This window comes from Mycetomoellerius zeteki, unplaced genomic scaffold (genome assembly GCF_001594055.1).
Source record: "Mycetomoellerius zeteki isolate Tzet28-1 unplaced genomic scaffold, Tzet1.0 scaffold254, whole genome shotgun sequence".
Classification (NCBI taxonomy): Eukaryota; Metazoa; Arthropoda; class Insecta; order Hymenoptera; family Formicidae; genus Mycetomoellerius; species Mycetomoellerius zeteki.
This window is the reverse complement of record NW_017257232.1, coordinates 46,257-61,688: the sequence shown is the minus strand read 5'-3', so window position 1 is coordinate 61,688 and position 15,432 is coordinate 46,257. Positions and strand designations below refer to the sequence as shown.

General features: G+C 29.4%; 1 protein-coding gene and 1 pseudogene across 1 annotated transcript; one reads left to right on the top strand and one right to left on the bottom strand.

Annotated features, from left to right (window-relative positions):
• Positions 1 to 1,356: 1,356 nt before the first annotated feature.
• Positions 1,357 to 5,351, top strand: LOC108723942 (uncharacterized; annotated as a pseudogene).
• A 930-nt stretch (positions 5,352 to 6,281) lies between these two features.
• Cep290 (Centrosomal protein 290kDa) lies at positions 6,282 to 15,332 on the bottom strand. The gene is made up of 23 exons (XM_018450031.1): positions 15,072 to 15,332; positions 14,786 to 14,870; positions 14,561 to 14,607; positions 14,401 to 14,475; positions 14,198 to 14,333; positions 13,981 to 14,117; positions 13,668 to 13,906; positions 13,462 to 13,594; positions 12,957 to 13,147; positions 12,734 to 12,875; positions 12,368 to 12,605; positions 11,963 to 12,128; positions 10,514 to 11,851; positions 10,128 to 10,425; positions 8,716 to 9,866; positions 8,365 to 8,563; positions 8,027 to 8,247; positions 7,790 to 7,937; positions 7,333 to 7,731; positions 7,088 to 7,254; positions 6,797 to 7,001; positions 6,460 to 6,717; positions 6,282 to 6,369 (listed from the first exon to the last, which is right to left on the bottom strand). The coding sequence occupies exons 1-23, from the start codon at positions 15,249 to 15,251 to the stop codon at positions 6,295 to 6,297; spliced, it is 6,228 nt and encodes a 2,075-aa protein (XP_018305533.1). The 5' UTR covers positions 15,252 to 15,332; the 3' UTR covers positions 6,282 to 6,294.
• Positions 15,333 to 15,432: the final 100 nt, after the last annotated feature.

Here is a 15,432-nt window from a genome sequence, read left to right as displayed (position 1 = left end):
TTCAACATTGCAAACTACTAAAATTGGCAATGATAAATGGAAAATCGATATTTCTCTATAAATATATCAATTAGCTTAAATTTTAATCCATTAGCTAATTTAATCCATTAATCATGAAATATTTATATTGAGTACTGTTAAAGTTTTAAGCTTTCAATTTTATAAATCTTTTACTATTGTAACATATCTGTTTTTCTCTTTTTTAAACAATTGTTACATCGTTAGTATTATAAAGTAAATTGAATGATTATTTACAATAAAAGCATTTACTCGAAACATTTCTTATAAAGTTTCGATTTGCAAAATTATGTTATCGTAATACACAATAGTCTTTCATATTTTATTGCTATTATTTAGAAATATAAGTTAATTTAAAAATCTAAACATTGATATATTGAGCTCTATAAGCGAGATATATTTTTGTTAATATATATATTTATAAATCTCAATTGGATTAGTGCACATTAACAGCTGCTGTGCAATGAAATTGTTTGAATTAAAGAAATATAACACATTGCATGTATTATATTTAATGAAATCCAGCATGTATTTTGCCAAATAATGTGCGTTCAATACAATCCGGATGTTAAATAAAGATGATATTTATATTAGATATAAATATATTTTGTTCCAAACGTCAGGTTTTAAGTTAACATAAGTAAAAAACATCGCACATGATCTACTATTTCAAAAATATATTCCTATTTAAAAAATTGGCAATTACTTGGAAAATTGTGCAGAAAATTAAATGATGAAACCATCAATGATAATTAGAAAATTTATAGGTGTAGCGATCGTCGATAATGTTGAAATAGTATATGTTTACCCCGGTTCAGATTTACAATTAGTTAAATCTCACCCAGTATAGTTCTCTAAGATGGTCTGAGAATGTCTTTGGGATGTAAGCCCTCAGAGCACGTATTATGGAATTATGTGGAATAGATTCTGATTGGAATTCATTTCAAATAATTCTGTAATACATATCCGGGACGTCCTTCGGATATTTGGAGAACTGTTATGCTTGGCATAATTTAATGTAAATTATATTAAAATTATCGTGAGATAATTTCACTATTAATTGACGAACTTGACAGAAATATAAAAAAAATAAGTAAGAAAAATTATGTACGAATTGATATCATAGATGTCATATTATAAAGAATTATGATTTAAATTTGTATTTGTAAAAACGTAGATTTACTTTTTGCACAGCGGGCTTTGAATCTAACTGAAAATTCTTTTTATGTAACTGCGATTCGAGAACATTATCTTTGATACAACTATATAACAAGACGCAAGAAATATCATTTTATAATCAATTTATAGAATAGCATACCTGAATGATAACAATCATGTATGATTACGCTTTCGTTGCATTATTTCGGCGAACAAACAGCATGAAGTATACGAGAATCTCGATCTATTCTAGGTGTGCAGAGTATTGTAGAAGCGAATCGTCGAAGTCAAAATCGAGGCAACAGCAGAGCAATCGTGCGGTAACGTTTAATCCGTTTCGACGAACATTCGACAGTTTAAGGGGATGCTGGAATGGCCGAATTATCGGGATTTTGCAAATCGATATAAATCTCCGAATTTACTGAACGAAATCAAAAATCCTTTTATAGAATTAAAGTAGACGCAAAATTTGAGAGTGCAATAGACTTTATACTAAAATCGGGAAAAAAGTTAAAAACTTACATTTTTTCAACTCGTAGAACCGTCACCTGACGTAAATGTTTCCTTAATACAAAAGTTTTATAGCTCGTATGGACCAAACGATAGTGCAGCACTCAGAGCATTACGTGTACAAACAATACTGAGTTTATGAAACTAAGATTCAAAGCTTCAAAAGAAAGATTTATATCGATCTGCAAATGACGTGTATACGAACGCTGAGCGAAGACTCGAAATGATAAACAAAACAATAATTGTGTCTAGTAGTAGGTGTTCGATCTTCTAAGAGATGGCGTTGCAAAATGTTAGATAAGGACAGATGAATGCGTTTGAGCGAAACACAATGATATATAAGTATAAGAAATGAATGAAAGATGTCACTATTATCAAACTTGGAATTTAAAAAAGTTTATACTGTCGACCTCGATCAAGTTCGGCCGTCGAACCAGCCCCTTAATAACCATTGACAAGATAGCAGACAAATTGAATATTTCTGATTTATTTATATCTATATAATTTGGGAATCGTTTGGGGAAATTTGGGAAAAGCATTTAAATATTTGGGAAATAGTATTTTTCTTGTAATTAACAAATTTTATCATGCGTCAAGTTAGCCCTTACGAAAAAGACCGACTGCCGAGGTACTACTGACTACTACATAGAAATATTACAGGGAACTGCTGGAAATATTACTGGAAATCACACAGACATATTATTGACAACTACACAGAAATATTACTGGTGTGTGTGATTTTTTTCGCACTATTGCTGAAATGTATTACTGCCTAAATATTACTGCCAGTAGTATTTAAATATGAATTTTTGCAAGTTCAAAATAACCGCATTTGATGCATTATACTTCTCTTAAACTCTACAGAAACTGATTGAAATAAAAATATATACAAACGACAAATAAAATAATCTGCATTTTTTTAAATACTGCGAATTTTAAATATTGTAAGACATACAGGATGTATCTTAATTAGCGCTCAGCACTATTTCAATTTATATATTTCCATTAAAATTAAATTTCAATATTCTTTGAATAATATTAAAAAGTTTCGAGAAAAATGTTTTCTTAATAAATTTAAGTAATTACAATTTGTAATATATCTAAAGATGTTTGCACTGCACATTTTACATGTACTAGCACACACACACATATCCTGCATAATAGAATTATTTATCGTAATAAAACAATCAATTATAATCCGCGTGTTTTTATAATATAAAACTCATCTATTATAAATAATAGATGAGTAATATATAAACTATCCCGTGCTCCACTACACCGACAGTAATTATTACATGGGTTGCAATACATTCAATGATATCCACAGGTATATATAGCATTTATCTTGTAATCCACTGGCAGTAGTTTCTATATGGTAGTAATAACTACAAGGATAACCAGAGGTGTGTAATAACCACTGTGTAATCTGATGGTCGTAATTATTACACAAGCAATAATAACTCTAGTAATAACCTCAGCGGTGTAATACATTTGATCCACCAGTAGTAATTACTACACAGGCAGTAATACCCCCTATTTAATGTGTTTTATGAATGGAATCGATTAGAAATTATTTGAGGAAGACGTCTTCATTATTATTTTCATTTAGGAAAAGTCACTATTTGGTAATTCAATAGATTTATACATTACGAAAACGAACAAAGTCCGGGTGTAGTATGGATGTAGTAGGTGTAGTACAATGAGAATATAGTAAACCTAAAATCATTAAAATCACATTAAATAAAATCGCTGTCTACTAATTTGACGCATGATAAAATTTGTTAAAAATTACAAGAAAAATACTATTTTCCAAATGTTTAAATGCTTTTCCCAAATTTCCCCAAATGATTCCCAAATTATATAGACATAAATAAATCAAAAATATTCAATTTGTCTGCTATCTTGTCAATGGTCCCTTAACACTTGTGATAACTCTTCGCGCGCGAGATTTCTTTTATGGCCATTCTACAATAAGCCATTAGTCATAAATCAGAAGTTAGAAGCTGGAAATTGATGACTGTGATTGGTCAATTTTCAGCTTCTAACTTCTGATTTATGATTAATGGCTTATTGTAAAATGTGTGTTAGACGGAAACGGTTCTCTTTTGGGTAACGATCGCGGTAAATACAGACTCATGCAGGATGATTTGAACACAACTCCGCCACCTTTGCGTTATGTTTCTCGCGAAGCGCAAATAGCGCGACTTACCGCGAACGATGCGAACCACAATTTGAAATCAATCGAAAAGGAAGCGACATTCGATTATCGAAGTATCGAAATATTCGAGACTGCAAACGGATGGTAGTATTTAAGCCCGGTATTAAGCCCATGGCAGTAAGCGAATTGGTGACGATAGAGACCGTAAGGCCAGTAGCGAATCCAATGTTACGATTTCCTTACTGCTTACGTCTTACGGCCTTACGTTTTTGTATGTGCCATGGGCTTTAAAACCTGTTCTTCTACAATAGGGTCGCAAGCCGTAAGCTGTGTGAAATTAATCAATCATAGTCGATTATTTTTCAATTGTGATTAGCCAACCCAGTAAGCAAAAAACATTTTGGAACATTTCAGCGATGTTGTAGCAACTTTGTTGAAACGTTTCAAATTGTTTCTTGCTTACTGGGAATTTCTTACGGCACACGGTTATGGTATCAGCATAAATGCTGCTTTACTTTGATTTTAAGGGGATCCTAAAACCGTCTATATTACTAACTAAATCGTAATTTTTGTATAATAAATACTTTCTTCCTCTTTCACAAATTCAAAAATCCTTTTCCAGGATTAAAGTATACACATTAATACATGTTTGTGAGGTGGAATTTATGCCGAAAACGATAAAAAATTTCGAAATTGAAATCTTAAAAAAACTTTTTATCGTCCTCGGCATAAACTCCACTTTACAAACACGTATTAATGTGTATACTTCAATCCTAGAAAAGGATTTTCGAATCTGTGAAAGAGAAAAAAAGTATTTGTTATACAAAAATTAAGATTTAGTCGGTAATATAGACGGCTTTAGGATCCCCTTAGCGAGACTTAAAACTCTCTCTATCTCTCCCTCTCTTTCGGCTTTGAAGAGAGAAAGTGAGTTTCAAGTCTCGTTTAAAGTCAAAATAACATTGGTGCAATCGGATCCTAAATATTTATTGTTTCGCGGGATAAATTAGGATTTTTTAATTATACACATATACGTGCGTATGCATACAATGAAATGTATGAACAAACAAATCATATTCATTAAAAAAATGACTGAATTCCGCTTCGATTCATTATGATTAAATGTAAAAAAGTTCGAGATATTTTTCAGTAAATCAGAAATGGTCGAGATTATCGCAAAAAAGAGCAATTGGTGTAATTAATTATATAAAAAATAAAGACACATATATACCTGGCGATATTTCAGGTTTTATTGAGAAAGTAAAGCGAGAACTTGAAGAGAGAACTTCCGTTGATCTTCGTACGCACAGAAGTAGATCACTGGTACATACCGAAATCACAGTAATAATGACGTGATAATCAACATGTAATGACATCATTCGACGTTCTGTAGAAAACATTTACTATAACTTTTCGCATGTACTTACAGCGACAACAATCAAATAGAAATCATAGAGCGATCGAAGTGCAATTTTGCGATCACCGCGACGACACGTTTCACAACTGATGACGAAATCTGAAGAAACTTCGATTCTCGAAATCTTGACGCTGTAGCTTACCAATGTAGCGTTTATTTCATGCAGTAGTCATTTAAAATTGAAATAACATTCAAATATTTTAGCATATACGTTAGACTAGATAAAAGTAATGAATAATTTTATACTAATTTGTTTATATACATATATCTTCAATATTTTATTTATATCGCGCTATTTAAGTTATTAGTAATACATCAAAGATTTTGATATACATATTTTTTAATATGGTTATATATAGAAATAATCGAAGTAAATTAATTACACTAATCCATTTTATATTTGTTCGACAGAGAATTTAAAATTTTATACGTTACTTCATCACTTATATTAAATATTCTAAGAGTGTCTAAATTATTTATATTTTTAATTATATTTATGAGACAATAGCATAAAGTAACAGACTGAAGGTAAAAACGAAAAATATATATAAAAAATCAATCTAGTCATTCAATCGTTTTGTAGTCAACAAAACTGAATTTAATAGTACATTTTACATTTAATAGTAACAATTTTATAATAATTCACTTTTTGTTATACATATAAGAAGTATGGAATAAGTAAGGATATTGATAAAAAAATTTTATTATTGATTATTTCAAGAGAATAAATAAAAAAGATAATAGTATTTCTTGAACACCGTATTGTATCAATATTTGTGATGAACATCGTGCACCTGCACGTACAAAAATTTATGTAATTATCGTATTTATGTAATTATCGTGTGACATGAAATTATTGTAAAATTATTAATTATAAAAAAAACATAATTATATGAAAATGAAGACTTCACAAACATGTTTAATTGAAAGAATATAAATAAAAATATATGTACTTATACCTCAAAATAAAAGTGTTTTTTTTTTTTCATTGCAAATCCAGCTTATTTAAAAAAGCTTATTTCCAAAATATTCATTATTGCGGTGTAGGTGGAGTCACATAACATTCTGGTATTACTGATAGGGTTTGCTTTGACTCTAGTTGTTGCACCTAACAAAAGTATAACAATAACAAGATTAAAATGTGAATAATTTTCTGAATTTATCTTTCAAATAATGAAATAACTATTTAAATTCTTACACGCTGCCGCAGAGTCTTCTCATTTATAGCAGCCCTTGTCAATAATTGTTTCACTTTATTTAAAAGCTCAGATTTGTGAATCAACTGTTGCTTTAAGATTCGGAAATCTCCATTGTCATCTTCCTTGTGAGCTTTTTCTAACATAATTACTCTTTGTTCAGCTAATCGTAAATCTGCCTCCAAACTTATCACACGTTTCTGAGATTCTTCATATTGTCTTTGGAATAAAGTATCTCCTTCAATAATATTTGTTTTTCCCTATATTTAATAACATATATAATAATATACAAAAAAGAAAGATAATACATAATATCAAAGAAGGGATTGTACAATTTACTTTATTAACTAGAAGATGAGTTTTCTTGGAATTAAATTTCAATCTTTTATTTTCTGCCTGAAGTTTCTCGATAATTCGCTTCAATGTGAATATTGTTTTTTCCATTTCAAAGGTAGATTTTTTATTATTTGATTCTGGCAGTTCTTTTTCTGATGATCTAGGAGTGGAATCAGAAGATTTTTCTGCTTTTAACAATTGGATATATCTGTAATAATAATAATAATACAATAATATTAATTGTTTATCTCTATCTATTTTCGCAGCATATAAAAATATACAATATGAACATACTTTTCCAAATGTTCGACTTTTTCTCGCAATCCCGGAGTATCCGAATTCGCTCTTTCTAATTCAAGTCGTAATTCAAAATTTTCACTTTCTAACTTAAGATTCATTTTTTCAAGAACATCTTTAGTCATTTCTAACTTCTCAAGCTGACTAATTACATTTGTATTACCCTATAAGATAGTATCGAATAAAACATGATGAAAATCATGTATTCACACAGTAAAAATAAAGCATAACAATATGCTAACCTGAGAAACTGCCTCCAAAGCTGTATTATGCCGTTTTAATTCCGCTATTTCTAACATCAAATGTTCATTGCTTTCTTTTTCTAAGCGATCAGTTAATTCCTTAACACGTTCTCTCAATATTCGACATTCTTTCTCCAGTTGTTCTTCCACTGTGTTATGCTGAATATTTGAAATGGGTCTTCCTGATGATGTACCAGATACATTATCGCTTTCAAGTTTGAGCTTACTTCTCAAATGCCATTTTTCTCGTTCCATACACGAAACAACAGACCGCAGCTTTTCATAATTTGCAAGCAATTTTTCATATTCATCGGTCTTCTCTTTAAGCTTTTCCTTTAATTTTTCTGCCGTTTGCTGCCATTTTTTCTGTTTCTCCCACAATGAAAGTTCTTCTGCGGTCTAAAAGGGAAATGTATTAAGTACTTATAACATAAAATAGCAATATTTAATCATATACCTTAGCCCTTTTAGCTTCTTGTGCCAAATATTCACGATCTAATTGAGTTTTTGTTTTATGCAACTCTTCTTCTAAAGTTGTTACTTTACGGTCAAGCTGCATTTCACGTTGAGATGTCTTCTTCTCCTGAGCTTTTATTGCCATATATCTAAAATAATTATAAAATATTCTTAACATATAAAAATTATATGGAAAAAGTAAATAAAAATGTGTTTAAAAATTGGTACATAGATTTACCTGCGACTAAGTTGCTGTTTCAAATCAGCTATTTCGTTCTTATACATTTTCTCTTTTTCCATTAAAGATTGAAGCTGTCGACGTAAAACGTCCATTTGATTTTGTTGTTGTATTTGATCGCGCTGACTATTGTGCGTGGATTCGTGTATCTTCATGTCGCTGCGAGCATGAACCATTACTTGATAAGATCGATTTGCAGATTCTATTAATTCAACTTCATTCTACGCAATAAATAAATAGATTGAATAACGCAATAGATAAATCTATTAAATAAGTTTAATAAATTGAAATATAATTCCAATAAATTAACAAAATATATAGTTAATAAATTTACGTACTTGTAACTGCTGACAAGCAAGAGTTAACTCGTGTATTTTGTCATCTTTGTTTTGTAACTCTTTCATCAAGGAGATATTTCCTTTTGTGAGTAACATGCGATTTTCAGATAATTGTTGTCTAAGTACATCAGCCTCGGACTGCCATTTATTTAATTCACCGCGGTAGCTCTCTAATTCATTTTTATGTTGTTGCTCTAATCTATAAAACATAAATTATTTTTAATGCTAATCATAAAAGCTACCTCTCATGTAAATTTATTATTTTATTAGTCGTTTATCACCACTTAGAATTCAATTTAAATTTAATTAAATTTAAAAAACAACAAGGTTTTACATTGTTATCAAACAAACCTTTCTCTCATATGATCCATATGTTTCAGTCTTTCTTCTGCTAATCGATGCCAACGCTCACTCAGTTCTTTGCTAATATTTAATTCTGCTTCGAAAGTGGATACTTTCTCATGCAGCCTCGCAATTTCCTCTTCTTGTACAGCACTGCTTTTTGCTGTAGTTTCATCAAATGTCGACGATTTTTCAAAAACATTTTTTATAGTTACGACCGAATCTTTACTTTTTCGGATTTTACTTTGCATAGCTAATATATGATCATGCAAATTCTTAATCTCATCCTGAAAATGACTTGCTGCCCGACTATGCTCATCCCTGTCTTCTTTTAATAAATTTTGATATCTTAAAATAGTTTCTTCTTTTTGATTAATTAATTTCTGTAAACTATTTATCGTCGACTTCAAAGCTAACTTGTCAGCACAATCAGTACTTGCAACTCGAGATTGAGTCATTAATTCGTCAAGTACATTTTGCTTTTGAGCAAGATGTGAATCTTTTTCCTCAATTGCTTTGTTCAAAGTGTCAACTTTTGTTAAATACTGTAAATTTCTTTCTTCGATCACTTTGTTCAAAGTATCCACTTTTGCTTGATACTGTGAATCTTTTTCTGTGATGACTTTATTTAGAACATCTACTTTTGATTTATACTCGGCTAATTGTGATTCACACTTGACAAGCATTGCGGAGCGTTCTGATGCAAGTTTCAATGCTTGATCCAGCTGCTCGTTAAGTATCGCCGAGCTGGCACTTTCTTCTGTATTATTTCCCACTTCTCGGAATGTCTTTTCTGTAGTTTCACTTAATTTAATAGGTTTCTGAATATCTTTAAAAATTACGGTTTCCTTATCGGTTTCCTTATCGATTTCTTTATCAGTTTCCTTAGTGATTTCCTCTACTTTTTTATTTAAGCAGCAAATGTAGGGATCTGTTTGAACACTAACTACTTGAGTTTCCATCGTTACTTGAATAGATTTTGTCTCAAAATTTTGTGTAGTAATTCGAATTTGATGTTCCTGTTGTGGACACCAAGCTCTCTGAATATTTAACATATCCTGTTCCATGCTGTTTATCACTGACTCGTATTCGTTGAATTTACTATTAGCAATTTGGAGTTCACGCTCCAAATGAGTTATTCTTCTTTTGTATTTAAAATCCTAAGTAACAAAATAGAAAATTTTGTTAGAGAAAAAAAACCTAAAAATTTGATCTGCAGGCAACATAAATATTAAAATTTATTATATTATCAAGTAATAAGAATTAAGTATTATGATTAAAATGCATTATAAAAGCTAGAAATTAAAAAAAATATTTTAAATATATGCAGAATATATTTATTGCTGCAATATAAACTCAATGTTATTTTAATAAATTTTATTAAATTTTTTACATTAACTCATAAAGACTTTTAGACTTACACTTAGAGTTTGTTGTGAAGTTTCGCCATAATGCTCCATTATGTTTAGGACGCTGCCAGCACCAATTTGTTGCTCTAACATGTCTTTCAGACGTTCTACAATCTCAAGACGAGCAGATAGATATTGTTGTTCGTATTTAATATCTTCATGACATTTTTTTGCGTTTTGCAGCTTTGTATCAATATTTTGACGATCTATTTTTAACCTTGCAGCCAATGTAATTACTTTTTCTAAGATACTTATAGAAGTTGATCCTGCATATTGACATTGTAAAAAATATATAATATCTATATAATACCTGTAACATGTATAATATGTATGTAAAATACCATAATATATTTTCTTTTATATACAAAATAATATTTAAAAGTAATTTCTGATTTTACTTGCAACGATTATCACATTGTTTTCGACAATCTTGTACGTAACTACGCATTTCCTCGTATTTCTGTTTTAAATTATTAAGCTCTTCTTGTGCACAAGATAACTCATTCTGCAGTTGTGTTTTCTGTGTAGATAGATCCATTTCTGATATCTTCTTACTCGTAAGCTCAAAATTAAGTCTTGAAATAGTGGCTTTATCTTCACTCACAGCTTGCAAATCTAATATTTGATGCCTAAGACTATCTAATTCCAGTGTTTGTAGCGAATTCAGCGAATATTGTAAACGAGCTTCTTCTTCAGAAATATGTAGCATTTTTTTCAGACTTTTATTCTCTATAAAAAGTTGCTTCTTTTCATTTTGCAATTCCTGTATACGGTTATCATCTGTTTGTATCGTTTCTTGCAACATTATCTTTTTAGACAACATTTTGTGTACTTCAATCAATCTCTCTTGCAATTCAGAATTAGAAACAGAAAGTTGTTTAACATTATCTTCGTACTTTGTTAATTGCGTTTGTGATATTTCGAGTAATCTAGCCATTTGATCAGCTCGCTGCCTTTCAATTAATTCCTTGGCTTCTATCTCTTTCAATCTTTGTTGTAAACTATTATCACTCTCATAGTCTGTTTTCCGCGAATCCTCAATTAATTGCCTTTTTTCCTGTCTTATTGCCTCTATTTCTGTTTTCAAAGACGATATTTCGTTAGAACTATTAGATACCATAACATTTTCTAACAAAGCACGATGGCGTATATTCAATTCCTCATATTTTTCTTTCAATTCGTTATGCACTATTACACTCACAGAATTATATAAATTACTCTGCAGGAGTGAAATTTCTGATAGCAACGTTTTACTGTATTTATTTGCCTCAGTAAGCGTTTTATTAAAATCACTCTCTTTTTTAATTATTTCTTTTTGATATTCATATAATCTATTAATTTCCTTGTTAAGTAATTGTTGAAGACTAGCATTCTTTCTGTTCATAACTATTATTTCGTTAGCAGTATCCGCGTATTCTCTCGTTTTTGCCGCAAAGGCTTTCTGAGCTTCGTCATCTCCATCTTCAATAATCTGCCAATTTTTCTTATAAATTTCTAATTGCTTTTTAAGACCATCTATCTCATTTGTCAACTCATTATTTTCTTGAACTAGTAAATCTTTCTGCTTCTCCCATTCCTCTGCTTCATTTTTATATGCCATTTGTAAAGCTTTTATTTCTGCAAGATACATTGTTATTACTTCATCTTCGCCATGTTTCTCGTATAATTTTTCAAAATCTATATCTTTATTCTCTGCTAAATCTTGCAGAATATTATCCTTCCTTTGCAATTCTTTTCTGTAAATCACATGATAACACTTTATAAATTATAATAAAGATAACAGAATATATCAATTATCTCATTGTTTATAATAGAAAATATAATAATACTACTTTGATAACAAATACCTCAGCGTTTTAAGTTGTGATCTTAATTCAGCATTACTACCCTGTACAACATTAAGATGTTCCTGCAATCGCATAGCTGGATGATACCAACCAGCTAAATGCCTGACGTCTAAAGCTTCTAATAATCGTTCCAATGTACTGGATTGTATTTCCACTTCACTCTTACCTAAACCGAAAATGCAGACATATTAGCTTCTTCTTTAGGGCACTATTTAAAAAATACAAAAATAGCAATGTTCTGTATCTACTCAAACCAAATAGAAAAATTAAATAGGTTTAGCAGATTTTTTAAATTTATATTTCATATTAAATAAAAAAAATAAAAAACTAAACAGAAGAAAATACAGTGTCAGAAATGGAAATGTGTGCAATACTAAAGTACCGTTAAAGTTAGCGAAAATTCACCATCTTGATTGCGTATACTGTCCATAATCTCATGCATGCCCGTTCTAAGTGCCTCATTTTCTTCTATAAGTATCTGAATATTCTGATTAACTTCAGAAATATCTATTTTGGAAGATATTTGCATATTTTCTGATTCCACTAATTTAGTCGAATGTAAAAACTGATTACTGGAATCGCCTAAATTGTTTGAAATATCTAACTTCTCAGACTTGCTCAATTTATATTTTAACATTCTTATCTACAAAAAGTAAAAATTTGTAACAAGAACTCTTACAGTATATAACATAAATTATATATCTCAATCAGAAAAGATATATGTATATTTTATACATAAATTCTATAAATTAATTTTTTCATAATTCTTACATCTGACTTTAATTCTAAATTTTCCTCTATAAGGCTTTTATTTTGATGAATAAGCTCTTCCATTTTCTTTGATTCCTCTTTACGTTTCGCTACAACACTTTTAATCGATATTGATTCATCTTCTGGAATCCCTAATTTTTCTCTGTTATAATATGAAAAAATAGTGTTATACTTATTTCCTTTAGGCGTAAGGGATATAAATTAATACTTTAGAAAATTTTACCTAAGAGTTAAGATCTCCATTTCTTGATATGAATTTAACATCTCCAATTTATTAATAACATTGGTTAAATCTTCAATATGTTCATTTTTATGATCAATTTTAATTTTTAATTCTTTAATTTCATTTAATGCCTTAGCTAAAGCCTGATTTCCATCTTCATATTTTTTTAATGTAGATAATACTTCGCATAACTACATAAAAAATAAAAATTTATCATTTAACATATTATTTAACAAATAAGTATGTATAGTATTGTATAAAATTATTGCCATTTTTATTATATACTTATTAATATATGGTTATTTTTTAATTACTTGATTCTCAAGTAATTATGAAATATTTAATACTAAAATGTTATAAAAACATTAAAAAATTTTTCATGTTTCCAACTTTTTCAGAAGAAAATTAACTCTTAAACAAAAGATTTATAGCTTAAAAAAATAATGGCAATAACTTTTTATAAGTAATCTTTTATAAATTAAATATACAAATATAAATGTCTGACTTTACTACTCTGTGACATGGCATCATCCTGTGCTTGTGACAATGCGTTTTCCAAGTTAGAAATCTTTTCATTTGCAATTTGTATTTTTTTCAACAAATTTTTTTGTTCTTTCCGTTTATCACTTTTTGCAGACCTATAAAATGAATTAATAATTTTCAAAAACAATTAAAAACATATTACAAATAGAATAAAAAAAGACTACATACCCATATGTTTCTCCTTTTAATTTTTCTATAAGTGCAGCACTCTCATTTATTTCAATGACTGCTTCAGAAAGTTTAGTTTGCAATTCAGCTATAATCGCGTCCCTACGAACTATTTCGTCATTTAACTGAACAATCTGTGTTTTATTTTCTTCTTTTACTGATGTAATCGACTGCATTAAAAAATGTGATAAGCTTTCCTTCAAATGTGTTATCTCCATATCTTTTTCATCCAGTACACCCTTATATAACATAAATCATATAAATTCATATACACATTTTCTAAAAACACACATACTAAATTTATATTTAATACCTTCCATTCAGATATTCTAGCATCAATAGCTATACCAAATTCATCTAGCAATTTGTCTCTATCTACTTGTTGAGTTGTTAATTCTTCAATTTGAATAATTAAAGCTGCATTTTCTTGCTCCAACTTCAATATCTTTTCTGTAATATGGCATTTATGCATTTATTGAAATCACATTTATAAAAAATATATATTATATTCATATATAATATATAGAAACCTTTATACTCCACTGTTTTTATTTGTGCTAAACGAAGTTCTTCAGTCACTTCGTTCATTTTTTCTGTTGCATCTTCCATCTCATCTTTCAATGTTGTTAGTTGCTCCTTAAGACTCTCATTCTCTTTGTCCAAATTCTAAAAAATAAAAAATAAAAAACAAAACAATTATTATTACTGTATACACTTTGTTATATACACTTACCTCTAATTCAGCCATAAGTGTCTTAACTTTTTCACTTTTGCCTTGTGCGTCTGAATGTCTCTTCAAATCTGTATCCTATATATAAAATTAAAGTATTGTACAAAATATATAAAATAGAACACTTTTAATGATATACTATAAATAATAAAAAAAAACTTACTCTAGTAAAACTATCATTTTCTTGTTTTGTTGCAGCCATATCATGATCTGTCAAAATAATCATCATGTAAATAATACTTGAAGATAAAAAATGTATATATTATCAATAAAAATGACTATTTCATCAATAAAAATTCTTTTAATTTTTGGATTTCTTATTTTAAAATAATTTAAAATACATATACATATATATCTATATATATATACAAAGTTGATAATATGGTACCTTTGATCTTTCGTTTGGCAGTCTCTGGATGTAATGAAGCTATCATTTCTTTTAATTCGCCACACTCAAGAAGCAAAGCCTCAACCTAATATTAATAGAATTATTTTATGCGCAAAATATTAACGAGAAAAATTTATTTCTGTGAGCAAGCTTTTTTGAATGAAAATCAATACTTATTAAGCTATTAAGTATCATCATACATAAAGCATAATATTTATAACAATATAGTAGATGCTAGTTTATCAATCATTTAACGTAAATACGTAATAAGAAATAATTTCCATACTTGATTATCTTTATAGGTCAATATTTCTTGTGACAGTCTCACAAGCGTCCGCAAACCGGGTATGTCAGCGATCTCGTCCACGTCACATCGAACCACCGCGGGAAAAAGATTCTCGATTTCTTCGTCTGTTAAAGACGAAGCATTTACGGATAATATCCGATCCCAGTCGGTGCGAACCATTTTTTCGCGATAGCAATCAAGCAATGAATCATACAACCCTCATCTACATACTATCTCTCGGACATTCCCCTTCGATTTGACATTTGCTATACACTGTATAGGCTACAATTTACAAACATTGCCTATCCACCATCAACAGAGAGAAACCTGAGAGCGGCCCCAGGGCACAGTATATACAGTA